This window comes from Xylocopa sonorina, chromosome 3 (assembly GCF_050948175.1).
Source record: "Xylocopa sonorina isolate GNS202 chromosome 3, iyXylSono1_principal, whole genome shotgun sequence".
NCBI classification, from domain to species: Eukaryota; Metazoa; Arthropoda; class Insecta; order Hymenoptera; family Apidae; genus Xylocopa; species Xylocopa sonorina.
In genome coordinates, this window is record NC_135195.1 from 4452730 (window position 1) to 4470434 (window position 17705).

Below are 17705 nucleotides of genomic sequence, written 5' to 3' on the forward strand. Positions count from 1 at the left end.
ATCATTCAGTTCTAAACTTATAAGGGGAATTGTACCGTACGATGGGTGAAATTCCATATACATTCATGAAATAAATAATCAATACAACCGAATGGAAATTATAGAAAATTCGAATACTATAATTATCGGTTATAGTAATTTCAATCTAACGAATATAATAGGCCATGTAGAGCCACCACATACATATACATATATATTAATTTCTTTTTCACACTGTCCACCCTAAATAGGACGATCAACTGAACTACGCACACATTCTCACTGCTGTACACATATGCATGTACTCATCTCATACTATATTTCGCGTTTCGTTTTTATTGTTAATGATATTATTAATTTAATTACGAATAATGATAAGAACACATCGTTTAATCGTATCTAACGCAGTAGCTAGTTATATCAGTAACGTTATAGAAAATACACAACGACTTTCTTATCGTCAGACCGATTACATATGAATTGTTACTTGTTAATTGACATTTCCAATACTGCGAATTGCACGCCAATTTTTTTCTTGATATACAATTAGAACGTTTAACATTTTCAATGAGAACAGAAAAAATTAACTAAAAACAGAGAGAGAGAGAGAGAGAGAGAGAGAGAGAAAGAGAGAGAGAGAGATGTAATTCAGTCCATAATAATCATTTTTCTGTTTCAGTTTATTTTCAAAGGAAGTATTTGATCTTCAGTTTTAGTCGTACATGTGTTAATTATTTACTTTGTCATTGATGCTTTGAAATATTGTTTTATTCCAAGACAATTAGTTGCCATTTCTCTAATTGTTCCATTCTAACCGGGGGTACTACCTGTAATTTTGCAATATACGTACTGAAAAAGCAACGATAAAATAAAAATTACATATAAATAATTTTGTCAGTTTTAAGTGTCGAAACGTGCACATTGAGTGTACATATTTAATACTCTTTTAATAATAATAATTATGGTAATTGAGGACTTTAAATAACCAGTAATTAAAAAAATTATAAAGAAATTACAAAAAGTATATTTAATATAAATATAACTTTGGATATATGTATGTATGTATAACTTCAATATAAATATAATTTCGGACTTTTATCGGTATAATAATTTAAACAGAAAATATATATCCCTGAATATTTAGAATTTTGTATAATTCCATTTACCGATACTTTGTTATTAAGAAAACAGTACAGTAAAAAAAATGAAGAAAAGAAAAAATATAACAGCAGCTTAAAGACTTACAATGATTCAACAGCATAACATTTTGGCGTTAACAAAAATTAATATTCGTAATGAGCATAGACACTGCTTGATGCATTGTACGTCAAGTATCCTACTATTATATATAATATATATATATATGTATAACTCTATGCCTACAAAGTAATAACGAGCCAACTGTTTTATTAATTTCGCACATCCCGAGATAATATAATTATAGAAAACAGTGTAATACAAATACACGGTATCTATAGGATGGCAGAAGAGAGTTTTTGAAGAACGTTGATCATTCTCTATCGGAACGAGGCATGTTTTTTTTTTCTCATATTCATAACAGGGAACATGTATATCTAGGTGCCGTAAATTCTTCAAAAAGTGGTTGGACAGAGTGGTCGTGTATAACATTGAATTGAAACTTTACTTCAGAAACGCCAAGTCAATTAACGTTTCTCACAAAGAGGTTCTGTTTAGTCCCATTTTAAATTGGTCTGTCTGTAAAAGGTAAATGTAGCTTTTAAGAAGTATAAATAAATAAATTCCCCAATGAAAATCCTTTCAATATCTTTCGTCAACGGTACCCCTGGGTGTTGCATTTCTCTGTTTGTCAAATGAGACGTATATGTATATTTATATATTTACATTTAAATTATATTAAGAGTTAGAAAGACTAGTAGTTTTATACTAACTTAATTGTTAATACACTTATACACAAGTCATTTGTCATGCAGTGTTACTGCATTACTAATAGGAAAACTTAAGAATCGTTTTCATGTTTTATTCTTTCTGTTTTGCGTTCGAAGATTCAAAATCTATTTAAGGCGATTACTTCTCTCACACCTTTTGCGTTCTGGTCATCGAGTGTGAAATTACACATAAAGCTCTGATAGTTTCTGCACTGAGAAGAGACTTGGAAATTTTACCAGGGGGAAGTTTCTCTGTTAAGCTTCGCAGCATTTAGCTCGGGGGGGAAACGGATCACCTATCTAGAGGTATTACATCCATACAGATATATCAATTATTACTTTGATTAGTTATAAACTTATATAGACTCATTATATATTATTACTGAACTGCAATGGCTTAATAATATTTCATTACTTTCTGACAGTCAGAGGGACGATAGGTTTATAACAGTACGTGATATATAAATTATTACTTTTCCCTTACACTCTAAAAAACGCAATTAAAAACGCTCATTTTGTATATAACAACCTTATAGTAACAGAAATTTTAATAATAAAAACGAAATTAACGCTTAAAATTCGTGTTGTACATGTTTGTGCATAGGCAGTCTAATAATTGTACTTTACGTAACTAAAGCTTACTAATTGAACGCCCGTTACTAAATTAATATACTTTAGGGGATAATATGAACGAATTTTTGCGGCTTCCTTTTCATCTCCTTTTTTTTCTCTTTTTTTTTTTTTGATTGATCTCGGTTCACGTACCGTAAACCCATACATCGTAACCATCTTTTGTTTGTTTTCATTGATAATAAACGACCATGGTTTTAATCCCACGCAATTCACTAACTAATTATCACCCTAGGTTTACAATGTCTATCTACTTGAACGGTCATTAAGATTTCATTTATAACTATAACAACAACGATGATGACATCAGCGGTGATTATGATTATGATAGTATAATGAACGATGATAAATATAGTGATAATTACAACTTTATCATGGTTAATTCTCATTCGTGTTACTACGCATTGTATACTATTTGTTTCAATGGAATGTCTATCTCGATTTATATTAGAGTTCGAAAGGAAACTACGTCTGATATTTGAGTATATTTCTTTTTTTCCATCGGAGTTATTTTCCTCATAGCCTTTAGTATATTTTTGACTTAACGATAAATTCAACGTTTTTTTACGTTCTCTTTTTTCTGTTATTCGTAACATCGTCAACAAAGATAAAAACAAAAAAACTTATATCCTCGAGGCGGATGTGTAAATGAAATTTGACATTTAATGGGGGTGACACACACGCTAAGGATGACTAAACCAAAAGTGACGATAAACGTTGTCCCGTTTTTGTCTCGAAGAAATTATTACCTCCTTACCTATGAGCAAATGTTATTACGTTTCAATCAATTTATGCACCACTTTAGAAGTGTCTAATTTTATAGCGGTGAGTTTTCTTCTACCAGTCTTTTCTCCTTCTCCGTACCTAGGCATTTTAATTATTTAAAATCGTCATATTGAACCCTGTGTTTGACTTGTGTCTCGATTTTCAACAACATTTGCGTACGGCACAAATGTATGATAGAGCTCACATAACTAATACGTGTATATACTTTTTAATGCTTCCACGCAAACGAACGCGTAAATTGCGGGGAAGACTTTAGAATTCATACGTTTCATTCCTCCCTAGCCGTTACTTAAATCCTGCCGCGAAAATTTCGTGTTACATACTGCCGATCTTGAACTTGCATTCCACGCCAATCTATTCAGAAGATATACACATATTATATTGTATCGTTTTCTTACTTTTTTCTTTTCTTTTAATCGAGTTGCTTTCCTTCTTCTTCTAGTATAGGCGTTACTACGTATAATATTTGCGATGACGGCAATAAAATTATTATTACCGATCGACGGGTGCGTCGATCGCGATCGTGTTCCTTCTTCGTGTTTCTTTGTTTCTTATTGCGCGAACGTTATTATAGAAATCTCGATTAATTTTACAAAATTCACTTGCCCACAATTACAGTTGGTTAGAAGTGTTCCAAGTTTTGGCAATCTTGAAACGTGGAAGTCAATCATCGCTGTTGCTGCTAACGTTGTAAGGAAAGACTGTCAGTACGGTAGTATTCGATGATCTGATGTCAACCGGTGGTAACACGGACGGTCCACTTGTCTCTACTGCATACTAAAGTCTCCATAAGCTGGATCTTCGTGCCCCCGATCCTGATCCTGTCGTGGACACATATACAGTGATCTCGTTAGATTTCAATCAAACGGTATCGATATCCTACACCTCTATATACGTAACATATCATTTAACGTACGGCCTCGTAAAGCTTGGTATCTACAGCTTTAAAGTGTAATACGATCACAATGCTCTGGCCACATTCTACTAAAATGTTGCTAACCGAGGTTTTTAATTAGTGTTCGATGCGAGGTGAGAAAGCTAGCGAAATTTTGCGGTTTCTCGTTAAAAAAAAAAATATTAGTGGAGAACGCAATGGTACCGGCTTTGTGTTTAACGATATCCTCCTTTATCTATGATTGTACCGACCAGCATGAGAAATGGCCAACATCTCAATGGGCAGGGAACCTCTTCGTTTGACGATCGGTTCAGGAATCGAGTCCTTTTTTCCTAGTTCCCTCTTCCATTTAAGCCACGCGCCATTATCGTTCCCGTCAGTCGATCCTCCAGAAAACATTTCTGGTCCTCCAGAGCTCCTTCTCCTCAATACCTTTTTCCGATTACGAGGCTTACCGTTTATGCTACTCCTATTGAACATATCACGGCGTAATTCAGATATGTCTGCCGGTACTGAGCCTCGCCGCGGCGATGGCATGCCGGGCCCGGTGCTATCGATTATTCTTGTTATTCCATTATTGTTGCTACTCCCGGTATTGTTATTATTATTGTTATTGTTTATCGGGACATTTTCTCGTTCATCTGGAAACATGCAGCTAGCGGTAACAAACTACAAGCAACAATTTGTTAATCACAACATTTAAGTCCAGTAGATGGTCCGTATAACACGGGTTCGTATAACATGGTGAAAAAATAATAGGAATGTTCGTGTAAGACAGTGAGACAGGCTTGTGTGACGTGGTAAATATGATTAAACGTACACGAGATCTTATTTCAGTTTCTTCTCGTAAATGTGATTCTCAACAGCGAATAGACGGTAAAAGGACTATGATTGTTTCATTCGCTTCAAGTTTTAATTGTAATATTTTGTCAGTTCTAACAAGTGAAATCGAAAATATTTCGATGTTGTTATTATATTAGTAATGATTTTTCTAGTTTGTATAATAAATACGTCTTTTCAAGAACTCTACTAATGATAAAATTAACAGAACTATCTGTAAAACAGTTTAAACGGAAAATTAACTTACTAAAGAAGAGACAGGTAAAGGGATAAAGAACTTAAACTGTCTCTAGAATGATGCAAACACATACATTCTAACTTTGGTTAAAAGGGTTTAAAACGCGCGGAGCTCGAAATGTTTCAAAATACCCTGAAAAATTAAAAATTGTAAGATAGAATATTTTAGCGAAAGTAGTTTATAAATACAATTGTACAAGTATGTGTTTCGGTACCTATGCATATATATATATATACAGGGTGATTCACTACTCGCGTGACGAATTTTTACAGCTGGAAGTGTAGTATCAGCTGTAATAATTTGTCACGCGAGTAGTGAATCACTCTGTATATATATACAGAGTTATCCAAATTGCATGCAAAATGTTTAAACCGAAATGTAACACAAATTATCTAAGATATTTCAGACTTTTTGGCATAACTTAAAATTTATGACGATAATCCTGTTTTACAATTAACGGCATAAAATAAACTTTACGTTCAGCTAAAAAAATCTAAAATGTCTCAAATGGTTTGTGTTTTATTTCAATTTAAATATGTTGCGTTCAATTTCCATGATTTTATACAACCCATGTTACCTATATAACATGGGTTTATATAACTCGAAACTCGTCTCCCGTGTTATACGGGATCCACTGTAAATCATGTAAGTACGTACTAGTTACGGATAAAATATTGCCGAGGAGGTTCCCAAGAGCAGTTTCTTGTGGAAGACTTGCTCTTCGAGGTGCTCCGACGTTACCTTCTCGAGGTCCTAAAGCTAGTCTATTAAAACCACCACCTAAAACAGAACGAACATCATTGTGACGCTGGTTTATTTTTTCATTACTCCTAATTTACGATAACTTTGTATTATCTCTCTTACTCTGTTGCCTAGTGATATCAGTTGGTACAGAGCCACGTCTGGAAGTGTGATCGACTCTAGTTGCTATAGGCGGTACCGCTATATCGTCCAATCTTGATAACAGACCAACTGGAGCGGATCCACGGCGTCTAGCCCAAGACTGTGTGGTAAAAACAAATTCATATATACAACTGACATTTATATAGCAGCAAATATTTAAAAACTTAATTCTAGTTCACGGTTTAGCAACAACTTAACTACCATTTTATTATAAATTTAGCAAGGAACAACTGTTTTTAAGAGCACTGAGAATTCATCCAGTTACGATTGTAATAAATTTTCTATCTTCGAAAGCAACCAAAGTGCAACTTTACCTGACTACCCTTTCTGGACATAGTGATTCCCTTTGAATCCTCCGTCGCTCGTGGGTCGACATTCTCCTTCATCTGCATATCGAGGCTCAATTTCGCAACCTTCGAGCACCTCTCTTTCACAGTGTCCGAGTCCCGTTTGTTGCTGGTGGTAATAATCTCGTTATTCGTGTCCGCCTTTCGTGGCTCGCTGCCGCTGTCGCTCGACGAGGACACGCTCTGAACAAGGGGCGGCGAATCCGGCGGGCTACCAATGAAGAACACTTTATGCGTGCAAAGTTCGGAGGGCACCGGTATCGCGGTGAATCGTCTGCCACTGGCGTCGGTCGTTATTGTCTTGATTTCTGGCACGGGAGTGGAGTATCTTCGTAATTCAGCGTCACCGGACATTGGTTTCACGGTGACGTGAACGTCTGTCTGTCGCTCCTCGCTGATCGTTCCTTCGCTTTCCAGCTTCGCCTTGGAGAGAGAAATACTGTCCGTCTTGTAATTCGCCTCCATACCGCGGCCTTCTTTGTCAGGATGCGAGCTGGTCAACGAGCTGTAGAAAAGCTGCGTGGAATCCGTCCCCTGAGCGGAAGTCGGTCGCTTGTAACGATTCTTAAAGTTGGTGTCCTCGATACGGATCGTTTGCACCGAATGGCGACGGGGCTGATCGATCGTTACTTCCGTTTTCTGTCTGAACACCTCTGAAATCGCTGAACCCCGTCTCTTGCCCAATATATCGCTGTCCTTGGACAGTGTGACGTTACCGGGGTCCATTTCTCTTCTCGATGGAGTACCGCACCGACCATCCGAGCACGATTTCTCTTTCATAGAGCACGAGGAGGAGCTCCTGCTATCCGCCTCGAGCAGTATCTGCGAGTAGCACTGCGACATCTCCGCGCTCGTTGACAGATACCTTATTCGAACGTACGGTTGCAGCGGAGGGAAGGTTTGTTGTCTGGTCAGCTGTTTCGTCTGCGCGCCAGGTTTCTGGCCGTCCGGTTGCAGTACCGTGCTCAATCTCGAAGCCTCTTCGCTGTTCGTGATGCTGGCTATGCTGGTTTCCGGTAAAAGACTCTCAGCACTGACTGGTCGTTCTCCCGTAGCGTTGGTGTTAGGTGATAGTTCTGGTATACTGCTCTTGGATGACAACAGCGACAACGAGCTGGGATCTAGCAGACTCTGATCGTCTAATTTCAACAGAAGCCTTGACTTGCTCTGCTCGCTGGGCAGACTCTCGCGCCTGATGTTACTTCGTGGAAGGAGCGTTAATGGCTTCGAGATGCTCAATGGCACGGAATGACGTCTTCCAACGCGTTCCAAGCCAACTCGAGCCGGCAGACTCTGCATCTTGGTCGACTGAACGTACGCGGCTGGTATGAGCACATCGATGCTCGCGGTGTCCTCCTCTGCACCCGGATCTTCCGCTGAACTGACGACCTCCTCCGCCTCCTCCAGTTCCGAGATCTCCGTCTCCGTTTCCTCCGCGGTTTCCTGCAGGATCAACGCCTCCCACTTCTTCTGATTGTCTCGCAGGTGTTTCATCAGCGACACGCTTAGACCATCGCCCAGGAAACGGTGCCATTCCTCGTAAAGGGGCGTCACGACGAATTTAAAGAATCCAGCCTGTATTTTCGGTATGCTGGTGGTATGTCGATCGCATAATGGCGTCACGGGGAGATTCAAACGGCGCTCGTAATCACCCTGACGGAAGAATTCTTCGCATACTTTGTGCGACCACTTCCGCGAGATATCCCAGGGTCTACAGGGATTCGATATATCGGCGCATTTCAGTGCTATCTGCAAGATGAAATGGCGATCGTCCGCGCGCCTCATCTCCAGCAGATTCTCGTCTAAGTAGTGCTGCAAAAATAACGTGGCACTAATGAAACGTGACAAGAAGGGGGTATTCAATTGGGTGTCGATAGGATCGAGAAAATGATCAGGACTAATCCATTCTAACAAAATAAAGCTACGAAATTAATCGTTCGAACGAGATACACATTAACGAAGCAAATTATTGATCGAGAATATAAACGAACATACTGACAACGATTTTATCGGACGCACTTAGACGCGAGGCGCGAGCATACGTGTTAAGAGTGTTAACGAGGTCTTCAAGAGCTCACCTTGAATCGAATGAGAAACTCTTGCTGCCTGGTGATGTCTGTGGCCAAAATCAACGAGCTGATGTGCCGTTGAAGCTCCGGTCTCACGTTGGCCGGCAGTTGCTCGGAAACTCCGCTCTCCAGGAGGCATCCTATCGCTGACCTCCAATGATGATTCTCGAGAACCGACGTGTTCTGCAATTAGTTTATCATCAATAATCTACTCCTCGCTAATTCCGTATCTGGTCTTTTAATAGAAGCAACGGAAAGAAATAGAAAAAATATCCCTTCATCGAGCTATACACGATTGCTATATTGCAAGTACACAAATTGATAATTAATGTTCACAGTCGCTTCCAATTTCGAGAAGAATATGATAATTCAGTAGCGATAAAGGAAAAGGGAGATCGTTAAATGACGCGAGTACACATTAGAAGCAACGAATCCATCTAAACAGAGCGTTACACTTTGTATCACCTGATAGAGAGCGGCAAGGTGATTACTGGTGGCGACCAGGAACGGTTGATTCACCCCCGGATGGTCCAGATCGTGCGTAACCGCAGCTATCAGCGAAGCCATGATTTCCAAGTTGGTTAAGTGCGTCCTTATCTGTAAAAAGACCGTAGAGAACACGTTAGACGCGCGCTTCCTCGACTCGCGGCCGTGAAAGCTGGTTGGTGCACGCTCACTTTTTCCTCTTGAAGGAAACAGTGCATCGCCTGAGTCACGTCGGTCGCGTGTATACTGTTGTGGTAAGGATTTGTACTGTGATAACCCTCCTCGATGAAGGCTGCAATCAGAACGAGAACGAGGATGATTAAACCGTGTTTTACTGCGTGCCTTTGGATTACGCGTGGGAGCTCTAGCTGGAGGATTAAGTGTAAGAGACGAGCTTGCTCTAACAACGAGATAGAGGGACATTTGCGAATGGGACTCTTCGTATACGCGAGTTTGTTCTAATTTACCGCGCGTTAATATATAAAATTTAAGTTTGAGGTCAACGAATTAAGTTGCACACCCAATTTCTCTAACTGTTTATAAATCTCTGTATAAAACCATTAAAATATAACAAGACTACTACATCCTTGCAGAAGAAATGGAAGTAATAACACGCGCGTACAAGTCTGCTAAAAATTTTGGAGCACCCTCTGCTCTTTGAAGATTGCAGTAAAGTAGAGTAAAACGTTCTGAATAAACGGTAAACGCGTCTTCGTACGATGGACGTTAAGAATTCATCGCGGTTTCTCTGGTGCTCGCGGCGAGTCCATTGACGGATGGTCAAGAAATACGGAAACGTGGTCAACCGTGGGTGCAATATTCAGACGGAAACCGGCGGCGTTCGCGGAACGCGGTGCGAGGCAGTTTCGCGTTTCGAGGTGGATCCGGCGCCCTCCACTGGTTCAGGCTGCTCTCCACTAAATATTATAATGCGCAGCATATGGCGTACGTTTACTTAGCACGTTTGTGGAATCGAACGGCTGCTACCACAATATCGTCCTCGCCGTGTGTTTTCGCTGACGTGTCGCGTCCGTTTCCCTGACACTGCGTCCCCGCGGAGGGCAGAATCCGCGTTTTAATAATCCGCCGGATTAGTCGCTACCAGCGATGGGATCGAGCGTATCGCGAGCCTCGAACGGTTCGCAAATAATTCGACGGACGAGGGGAAGTTTGCTATGACAGGGTGCAAAAATTTCTATTTTTTCTCTTTTTTATAAAACTCGAAATTAGTCGAGAGATTGGTCGAATGGTGCGCGAAATGTGGTGGAAATGAATCGTGTTATTAATGGAGTGACTACGTGTAATTAGTCGTATGAGGGTTTCTAATTAAACTGTCTTATGGAATTAATGCGAAGCTATCGCGAATCGCTCCTTAAAGTCAATTTTACCAATATATATATGAGAATTATATGGAGTTGGCAAGAAGATATTCTCGGTTTTTTAGTTTGAAATGAAACTCAATTTTTCTATACAAAGAATAAACTAACAACTGTAAGGAAATTTACGCACAACTTGCTTGTAACCAAACTTAATAAATGTGACTGATATCAGATGTGAAAATTAGTAGGGGTGCTGCACAGATCCATACAAAGATTTTTATAGCTTTTTCATTGATATTAAGCTTAAGGGTTATACATTGTGTGAGTATAAAAAAAGACTTATTATATTAAAATGGAAATATGGGGTGCTGCAGTTCCACAGTGTCTATACGCGAGCCACCACCGATCAAAAGGAAAAAATCATAACATTAACAGAAGCTTTTTGAAACAATCACAATGTTATCTGTGCGAACATCGAAAATACTTTTTTGCCAAGCCAATACATATACGTATACTCGAGAGAATCTTAGGGTAGTTTAACCCTCGTGTGAACACGTGTATCTTCAAAGCATATAAATCAGTCAAACAACCTGCAAATACCCTTTTTTTGATCACTTCGTACAATTATCAGTTCGAGTTACAGCTCTTAGAACAATTCGAGCGATACTTTCGAATGCAATCAGTACTTATTCTCCGTCTGTCCTCGGACGGAGCATAATTCCTGTTTGAACTTCTGTCTTCCGCCTCGACAGGGATGGTACATAATGAACGCGAACAAGTTCGCGCACACGGAACGTTCAGAATATACGATAGACTCTCTAACTCCGCGATAGAGCTCTCTAACCGTCGGTGTCTTCTCTCTCTCTGGCAGGAAAGTTTAGCACGATCGTGAAGCGTGGAACGCGGCTCGGAAGCAATTCGTCATCGTTAAAAATTCAGAAGGGAAGGCGGCGGAGGAGCGGCTCGCGAAGAAAAACGGGCTGCTCGCCGCGTTGCACGCATCCTCCTATTTATAGAACGGGCGTGACGATTATTTATTTATTTATTCATTCCTCGCAAGATTTCCATGCAAACAGCCTCTTCGCGGACACGTCAGCCGAGTGGAACAAACTCAAAGTGCACTCCGATAATTGTCGCGATCCCCCTGCGGCCGGATAACGAATAACGCAGGTGATCGATCGCCGCGTTATTTATTTGATAATATCGAAACTGTTCCGCGAAACGAGATCGGCGGAATTTTATTATCGCGTCGATCGAGATCGCTGGTAATCGCGCGGGGGCGAAATTGGGGTTGTAACGCGCGCCATTTTTTATCGCGAAGAATACGTTGAACTCTTCCTTCCCACGGTTACGAAAATAGAAGCTAGTACCGTGGCGTTGTTATAAATGGGGAAATAAATAAGGGCTGGAACCTTTGTGCACCTTTTCAGGGCGGAAAAATGAATAAAACTTTTATAGACGTGTACCCACACGTGTACACATACACACGCGTGTACGTCCGCCATGAAAATGTTAAACGCGTTTCCCATGAATCGACGAAATTAAAAGAGTATATCGTATTTCTGAAAATTGTACGAATCTTCCTCGAATCGCTTCGTTCTGTGGACCGCAGAATGTTCCTACAAATCTTTGGGGACCATCTTTGCCATCCGCGAAACATTTCTAAGACCCGGTGAAACGCGTTTCAAGCGAGAAACGATCGTTTCCTTGATGGTATTTTCCAAGATGCGTTTATCGTGCGTTCGTGTCGTCAGATTTGCATTGCTTACCGAATAATTTCCATACGGTTACCACGTCCAGGTTGAAGTGTTGCAGGAGCCCGTACCAGTGAAAGAGATGGACGCACAGCACCGGCAGCGAACGTCCTGTAAGTCGAACGCAACGTGATAGCAAGAGTAGAATCCAAGCTGTAAGTCGAGCTGACGTGTCGGCGAGTTAGAACCTCGCCGATCTTAAATAATAGTAACACGAAGCTGTTTACATCTTCTCTCTCCGTTCCGGCTACGGAACGAATTTCAGCTCGCAAATGGAAATAAAACAGTAGAGAAAAGGCAGAGGAAATAACGAGAGTAAGAAGACAATGTTGCTGGCTGCGTGTCGTAAATTGTGACTGGCATTTGCAATGGTTTCCACTCTCCGTTTATATTTGCATTCAATCTGCGACGTAGCAGCGTTTCTTTTTTTAATTCACTGCTGAATGCGAAGAGAAGATCCGTGGACTAATAAACTGAAAAATTCGTCGAGCTCAAAGGATTAAACGAAAACGTTGGCAATTCCCACATTCCTCGCGCCCAATATCTACGAATTCGAATAATCATCGTTTACAACAGAGATTTTGCATTATTCGCGAGAATGCATCGGTTTAATTAATAGCCACGAACGGAGCCAGCCAGTCGACCGATCGAAGACGTTGCTCTCGCTTAGCTGAAGAAATATCGCGATCCTCGCGCGGAACAACCCCTACGCGAGCCGTATAAATCACAGTCGCGCGTGGAAGTTGGATCGCGAATGAATTCTCGCGGATACTCCGCGTCTGTTTGATTAATATATAGGAAGCGAGCTAGCTGCGCTCGAGACGAGAACCACCGCGGTTTGTTTCGTTTTTTTCCCTTCCCATCAACCGGTCGCGGTGGTTTTTGCATGTCGCGTTGCTGGTTTTTACGCGGCACCGTTTTTGTAGTCGAATGACAAATCGGTTCGGTTAAAAGGAGAGCGTCTCTCTTTCTCGAGCTGTCGCCCTTCTTCTCTCTGGTAGATAACATTGGATTGCTCTATGTACGTTCTGCTGTGAAAAATTCAGTTTTCAGAAAAGCACGTATCGCTGCTGAATTATTCATTACGAGCGGTGGTGTTGTTTGCTGCGGTTTCCTTGGCTGTTTCAAGGTTCGCGAGGGATGCTCCGGATTTATCGGTTAGAATGCGCTCTTCGAAGTGATCGTTCTCTGCGTCTCTTGGCGACTTCTGTTGGGATCGATGTCCATGCGTGGTCGTAGCGTTTCTTCTTTTTAATTTCACAATTTGTATCTCGAACTGGAGTAGGATAGGGCGAAATGAATGGTTCGTTTCGTTTTGATATCGGTTGGTTTCCTAGCGAACAGCACGTTCTAAATTATTAATCGAACAGGCTGTTCTCCGAGGCTCGTTGGATGCTTCGAAGTCTCTGGAGTCGAGACCTTCCCCTTTAAAACAGCGTAATTAAAAAATCCATCGCAAAAATGCCAGTCACCTCGCATGCAAATCACTGTCAATTAGTTGACACGCTCCGCGCAATTTTCATTAGCCAGGCTAAATATGCTTTTATATTCACGACTCGCTGGAAATCGTAAGGAAGAAGATTAAAAAAAAAAAAGAAAGAATCGAGGCTCCCGCGGAATCGCTAATTACTCGCTCGCGTCATATATTTTTATCGAGTATTTCACAGCAACGAAACTTCCATCTGCACAAATATTCTACTCGAAACGTTTAAAGGGAATTTTTCACATTTGCGAGTCATGGAATCGCGTTGATAATTCAACGGATTCGACGGAAGCTTGTCTCAATCTTCCATCTCGATTTAGCAAAAAGTAACTTCTCGAAAGGCACTTTAAATTTCCAGCGATGAGCCTTGAATTCTTTGGGCGAAGGGATGGTAGGAATTTGATCGAATTTTTGTTTAATTGCTTACCTCCTGTCACCGTTTCCAGCGTGAACGCATTAAATCGCCAGTTTCCGGCCTTTTGCAACACGCACTGCAACAAATCATCAAGCGACAATAGATCAGGCGCCAGCAGCAAAATGGCCACGGTTCCGCCGCGGCTAGAAGGGGTTGAAAACGCGCGAGCACCGAGTACCATCGCGATGGAACAACCGTGTCCATTTCGCGGGCGCGCGATAAATCATCGAGGCCCCCGTAACGTGGTTCTGTTAATCGAAGGCTTTCGTGTGATTCCCACGGGTAAATAATGCGCGTGCATCACGCGACTTGCACTGTCTACTCTGATCTACTATCTGCGCACGGTTTGGTAGCACTCTTCATGATTTTCATTAGCCTTCGCTGGCTCTTTGTTCGAACCTAAATTACGGGAGGTTCAACGAGTTAACGAGTTACATCGATTTCCAGATCGATTAAATAAATTGGATTTAAACTTTTCGAAATGAGATAAAGTATCTGCGAATTCGTTTCTTTACACGAACGAACAATTTGTTCGGTTATTCGGTAAGGAACGTGTGTATTAACTTGTACAAAAAGTATTTTCTATTCCATCGTGTGAAATGAAATTCATTTTTTATATACGAAGAGTAAACTTTAATTGTAACACTGACAGAAATACTTTTTCGTCAACCTAATGTTATAAAATTTGTTCAATTATTTCTAAAGCTTTTTTTACAAGACATACATCAGAGAAACTGTCTACGGATAATTATATATTTGTGCCCCACTCCGTGGACCCTTCTCTCGTTTCTCCGTTTAATTTATTCCATAAATATTCTATCAGGTGATAAGTCTCTGTTTTACAGGAGAACTTCGTAACCGGGGACATCCCATTTTTCACCGAAAGTTTCCAAGTTTGCGAGCGACTAATATTTTTTTTTCCCCTTTCCGGGAGGACCTCGCTACCCTTTGGTCCTGCAGATGAAAAAAAATGTCCGTTTAAACATTTACACGCGTGTCCTCGTATTTTCTCGTGTACTTTGAGAAAGCTATGCAGCAGGTATAAAACAAAGGATCGAAATGAACATTGATGGGTCGATTTTATGCTGTACAAAACCGTGCGATGAAATTGTTAAATATTTATTGTTCAACCAGAGAACTATTTGGTCGCGTTGTTAATTGACACGAAACTCAGCACGTGTATAGGAGATAAATGAAATTGAATAGTTGAAATACAGTCGTACGGTTACCCTTAATTAATCGATATCGAAGAGTACGAGGGGTTTTTATTTTGTTAACGTGCACGCGAATACGTTCAGGAAATTTCTTATTACGACACAAGGATTCTCAGCTTTCCAAGCTCTTTTAACCTTGTCGCGGGATTAAATTAAAGGGAAGTATAGCTCGCGAGGGTCTGAGGAGGTCTAAATGGAGGTGAGATATACAAGGATTTCATCTTTTTTACTTTAAAAGCGTGGAACAGGTTGAAACTTCGATGGATGTGCTCCTAAATGTACCTCTACGCCATTAAGCACAAGATGGAATATCGATCCTTTTTTTTCTCTCTCTCTCTCTCTCTCTCTCTCCATTAAGCACATATTGGGAACCAGTTATATACGTCTGTTAAATTTACGAGGGGAATGAAAGAATGTCGTTCGTTCGATTATACGCGTAGCGTGTCTATCCAATTTATTCTTCCCTTGTCTTCGCTAATTATTTAACTACCAGGATAAAATCGGTAAGAAGATTTACGAATAATCGCCGTAACTTCATTCGCGCCGTAATCTTACATCAAACTTTTCTAATCTTAAATCAAACTGACGGTTTCGAACGTAGCGAGAATACAAAATTTCTTCTTAAATAAAACAAAAAGACGTGGACTAATCTTTTGCATTCGTGCAGATTTTTTCGAACGCAACCCTTCGTGTTCAAACTTGAAAAGACTCTGCAAATAATTTTTGATAATAACTTAATTTATTCTGTCAGCAAATTAATACCTACTTCTTTTTTCGCGTGCAAAGGGTTAAATGAAAATTTCACTAATTAAGAGAGAGGCTACAGATACACGTACCAATTTCTATTTTTGGCAGCAGGTTTCGTACATCCTGTTTTATTAATAAAAGAAAGGAAACGCTGAAAAAGAGCACGTATCCTCGTTAGCTCGTGTCGGATGCACGCACGTTCGCGCGTTACATAAATATTTGTCCCCCTGGCGAACACGCGAGCCAGTGAACGCGTAAATTTACTTCGGGACTTAATGACTTCCATCCACCGTAGAGATCATTCCTACCTAATAACGTCGTATCACCGTTTAACTGGGTAAATCGCTCAAAGGTTCCGCCCGTTTGACAGCTGAAATCGGTTTTCCGCTAGAATTGGCTAACAGTTTAAGTCCCTTAACCGCCGCGGATTTCATCGATCCGCTGTGTCGATTTTAATTAACCGATTTTTATACCAATCCGCTGAATTGCGTGGAATCGATATCCCAAATAGGAGATAGAAGAAACGAGAAATACTGGTAAATGATCGAAATTCTTTAAATACTACCACGTATGTCTGTCGCACAATTTGAACTTTTCTACTTTGCACTCTCGTTTAATTTATATTATATTACAGTTTTTTAAATTAACAAGAGAGGAAATATTTTCAAGTATTTTCGCCTCGCTTCCCGCGTTTCACGATTCTCCAGACAGTTAAATTGAAGAAGAAATTCGATTAGAGACAGTTCAAGTATTTAATTTGCACTCAGCTGGTGCAGTTAGAAAAGGGCGTATAACGCAGTCTCGAAATCCAAAGTTTCGAAATCCTCTTAAAGACTTACATCGATGTTGTAAACAATGCATCGCGCCTCTCTGAGAAAGTTCCGATCCGTCCCCCAACCGGAAGTGACTACTACACACCTCCTACAATTACACAGCCCCGTGGACTATTTCCAAGTTCCGCGATGTGTTTTCTCTAAGACGCTCGCAATATCGCGAGATCTGCCTTCGGGGACTTCTCGAACGTCCATCCAACCGTGGAAGCAGAGAATCCTGAACGAATTTCAAGTAATTCGACAGAGAGAAAAAGAAGCTTTAAATGCGTCTGCATAAAAGAAAAAGAATGATTAATTCATGCTCCGCGAGAGAAAGATCGGTGTTCAAGAACAAACTTAACACGAATTCAGAACCAGAAGAGACTCGACGATTTTTCGAGTCGAAGAATAAAAAGTTTGGCGACTTAGAATGGTAGAATTCTCAGATTTCTGGTAATATCAAAGCGTCACGATTTACCAGGCGAGCCACAAATTACACGTGATTCTCGCGAGCAAGTGCGAGAGGACCCTGTTATCTACCAAGTAACAGGTTTAGTTTCGACGGTGTTAGAACGTAATTCGATTGGCCAGGATTAATGATAATTTATGGAGCAGCTCTGCGCGAGTTCCGTCGAATATACAGCGAATATGGACCGTTAAAGTTTAGACAGTGCATTAACGGTAAGTCTCTGTACACAGTGAGACGGTAAGTAATACGCAACGACTAGGTCCATGTACTAATAAATAAGTCGATCCTTAATCCGGGTCAGCGTGTCGCGCGATTTAAGCTCGAAGAATGCTTCGAGGAAGAATAAAATCGTACAGCCGCGTCTCGCGTCGGATGTTCTCATCAGTTTTGGCGGTAACATCAGGAATTAAGC

The 17705-nt window shown here is 40.6% G+C and overlaps 1 protein-coding gene across 8 annotated transcripts in view; it reads right to left on the bottom strand.

Annotated features, from left to right (window-relative positions):
- Positions 1–3841: 3841 nt before the first annotated feature.
- The window catches only part of LOC143422515 (uncharacterized), a 106713-nt gene continuing 92849 nt past the window's right edge, over positions 3842–17705 (bottom strand). For 2 of the 8 annotated variants that reach the window (XM_076893223.1, XM_076893221.1), the window contains exons 4-13: positions 14064–14127; positions 12169–12264; positions 9272–9372; positions 9060–9191; positions 8604–8777; positions 6493–8337; positions 6140–6278; positions 5933–6055; positions 4449–4838; positions 3842–4123 (exon numbers count right to left, since the gene is read on the bottom strand). In XM_076893223.1, the coding sequence (XP_076749338.1) occupies positions 4080–4123; positions 4449–4838; positions 5933–6055; positions 6140–6278; positions 6493–8337; positions 8604–8777; positions 9060–9191; positions 9272–9372; positions 12169–12264; positions 14064–14127 (3108 nt within the window). In that variant the 3' untranslated portion in view covers positions 3842–4079. Of the gene's footprint in view, positions 4124–4401; positions 4839–5284; positions 5408–5932; positions 6056–6139; positions 6279–6492; positions 8338–8603; positions 8778–9059; positions 9192–9271; positions 9373–12168; positions 12265–14063; positions 14128–17705 lie in introns of those variants that run through there. The other 6 variants (XM_076893222.1, XM_076893224.1, XR_013101731.1 and 3 more) reach the window with 6 other exon arrangements.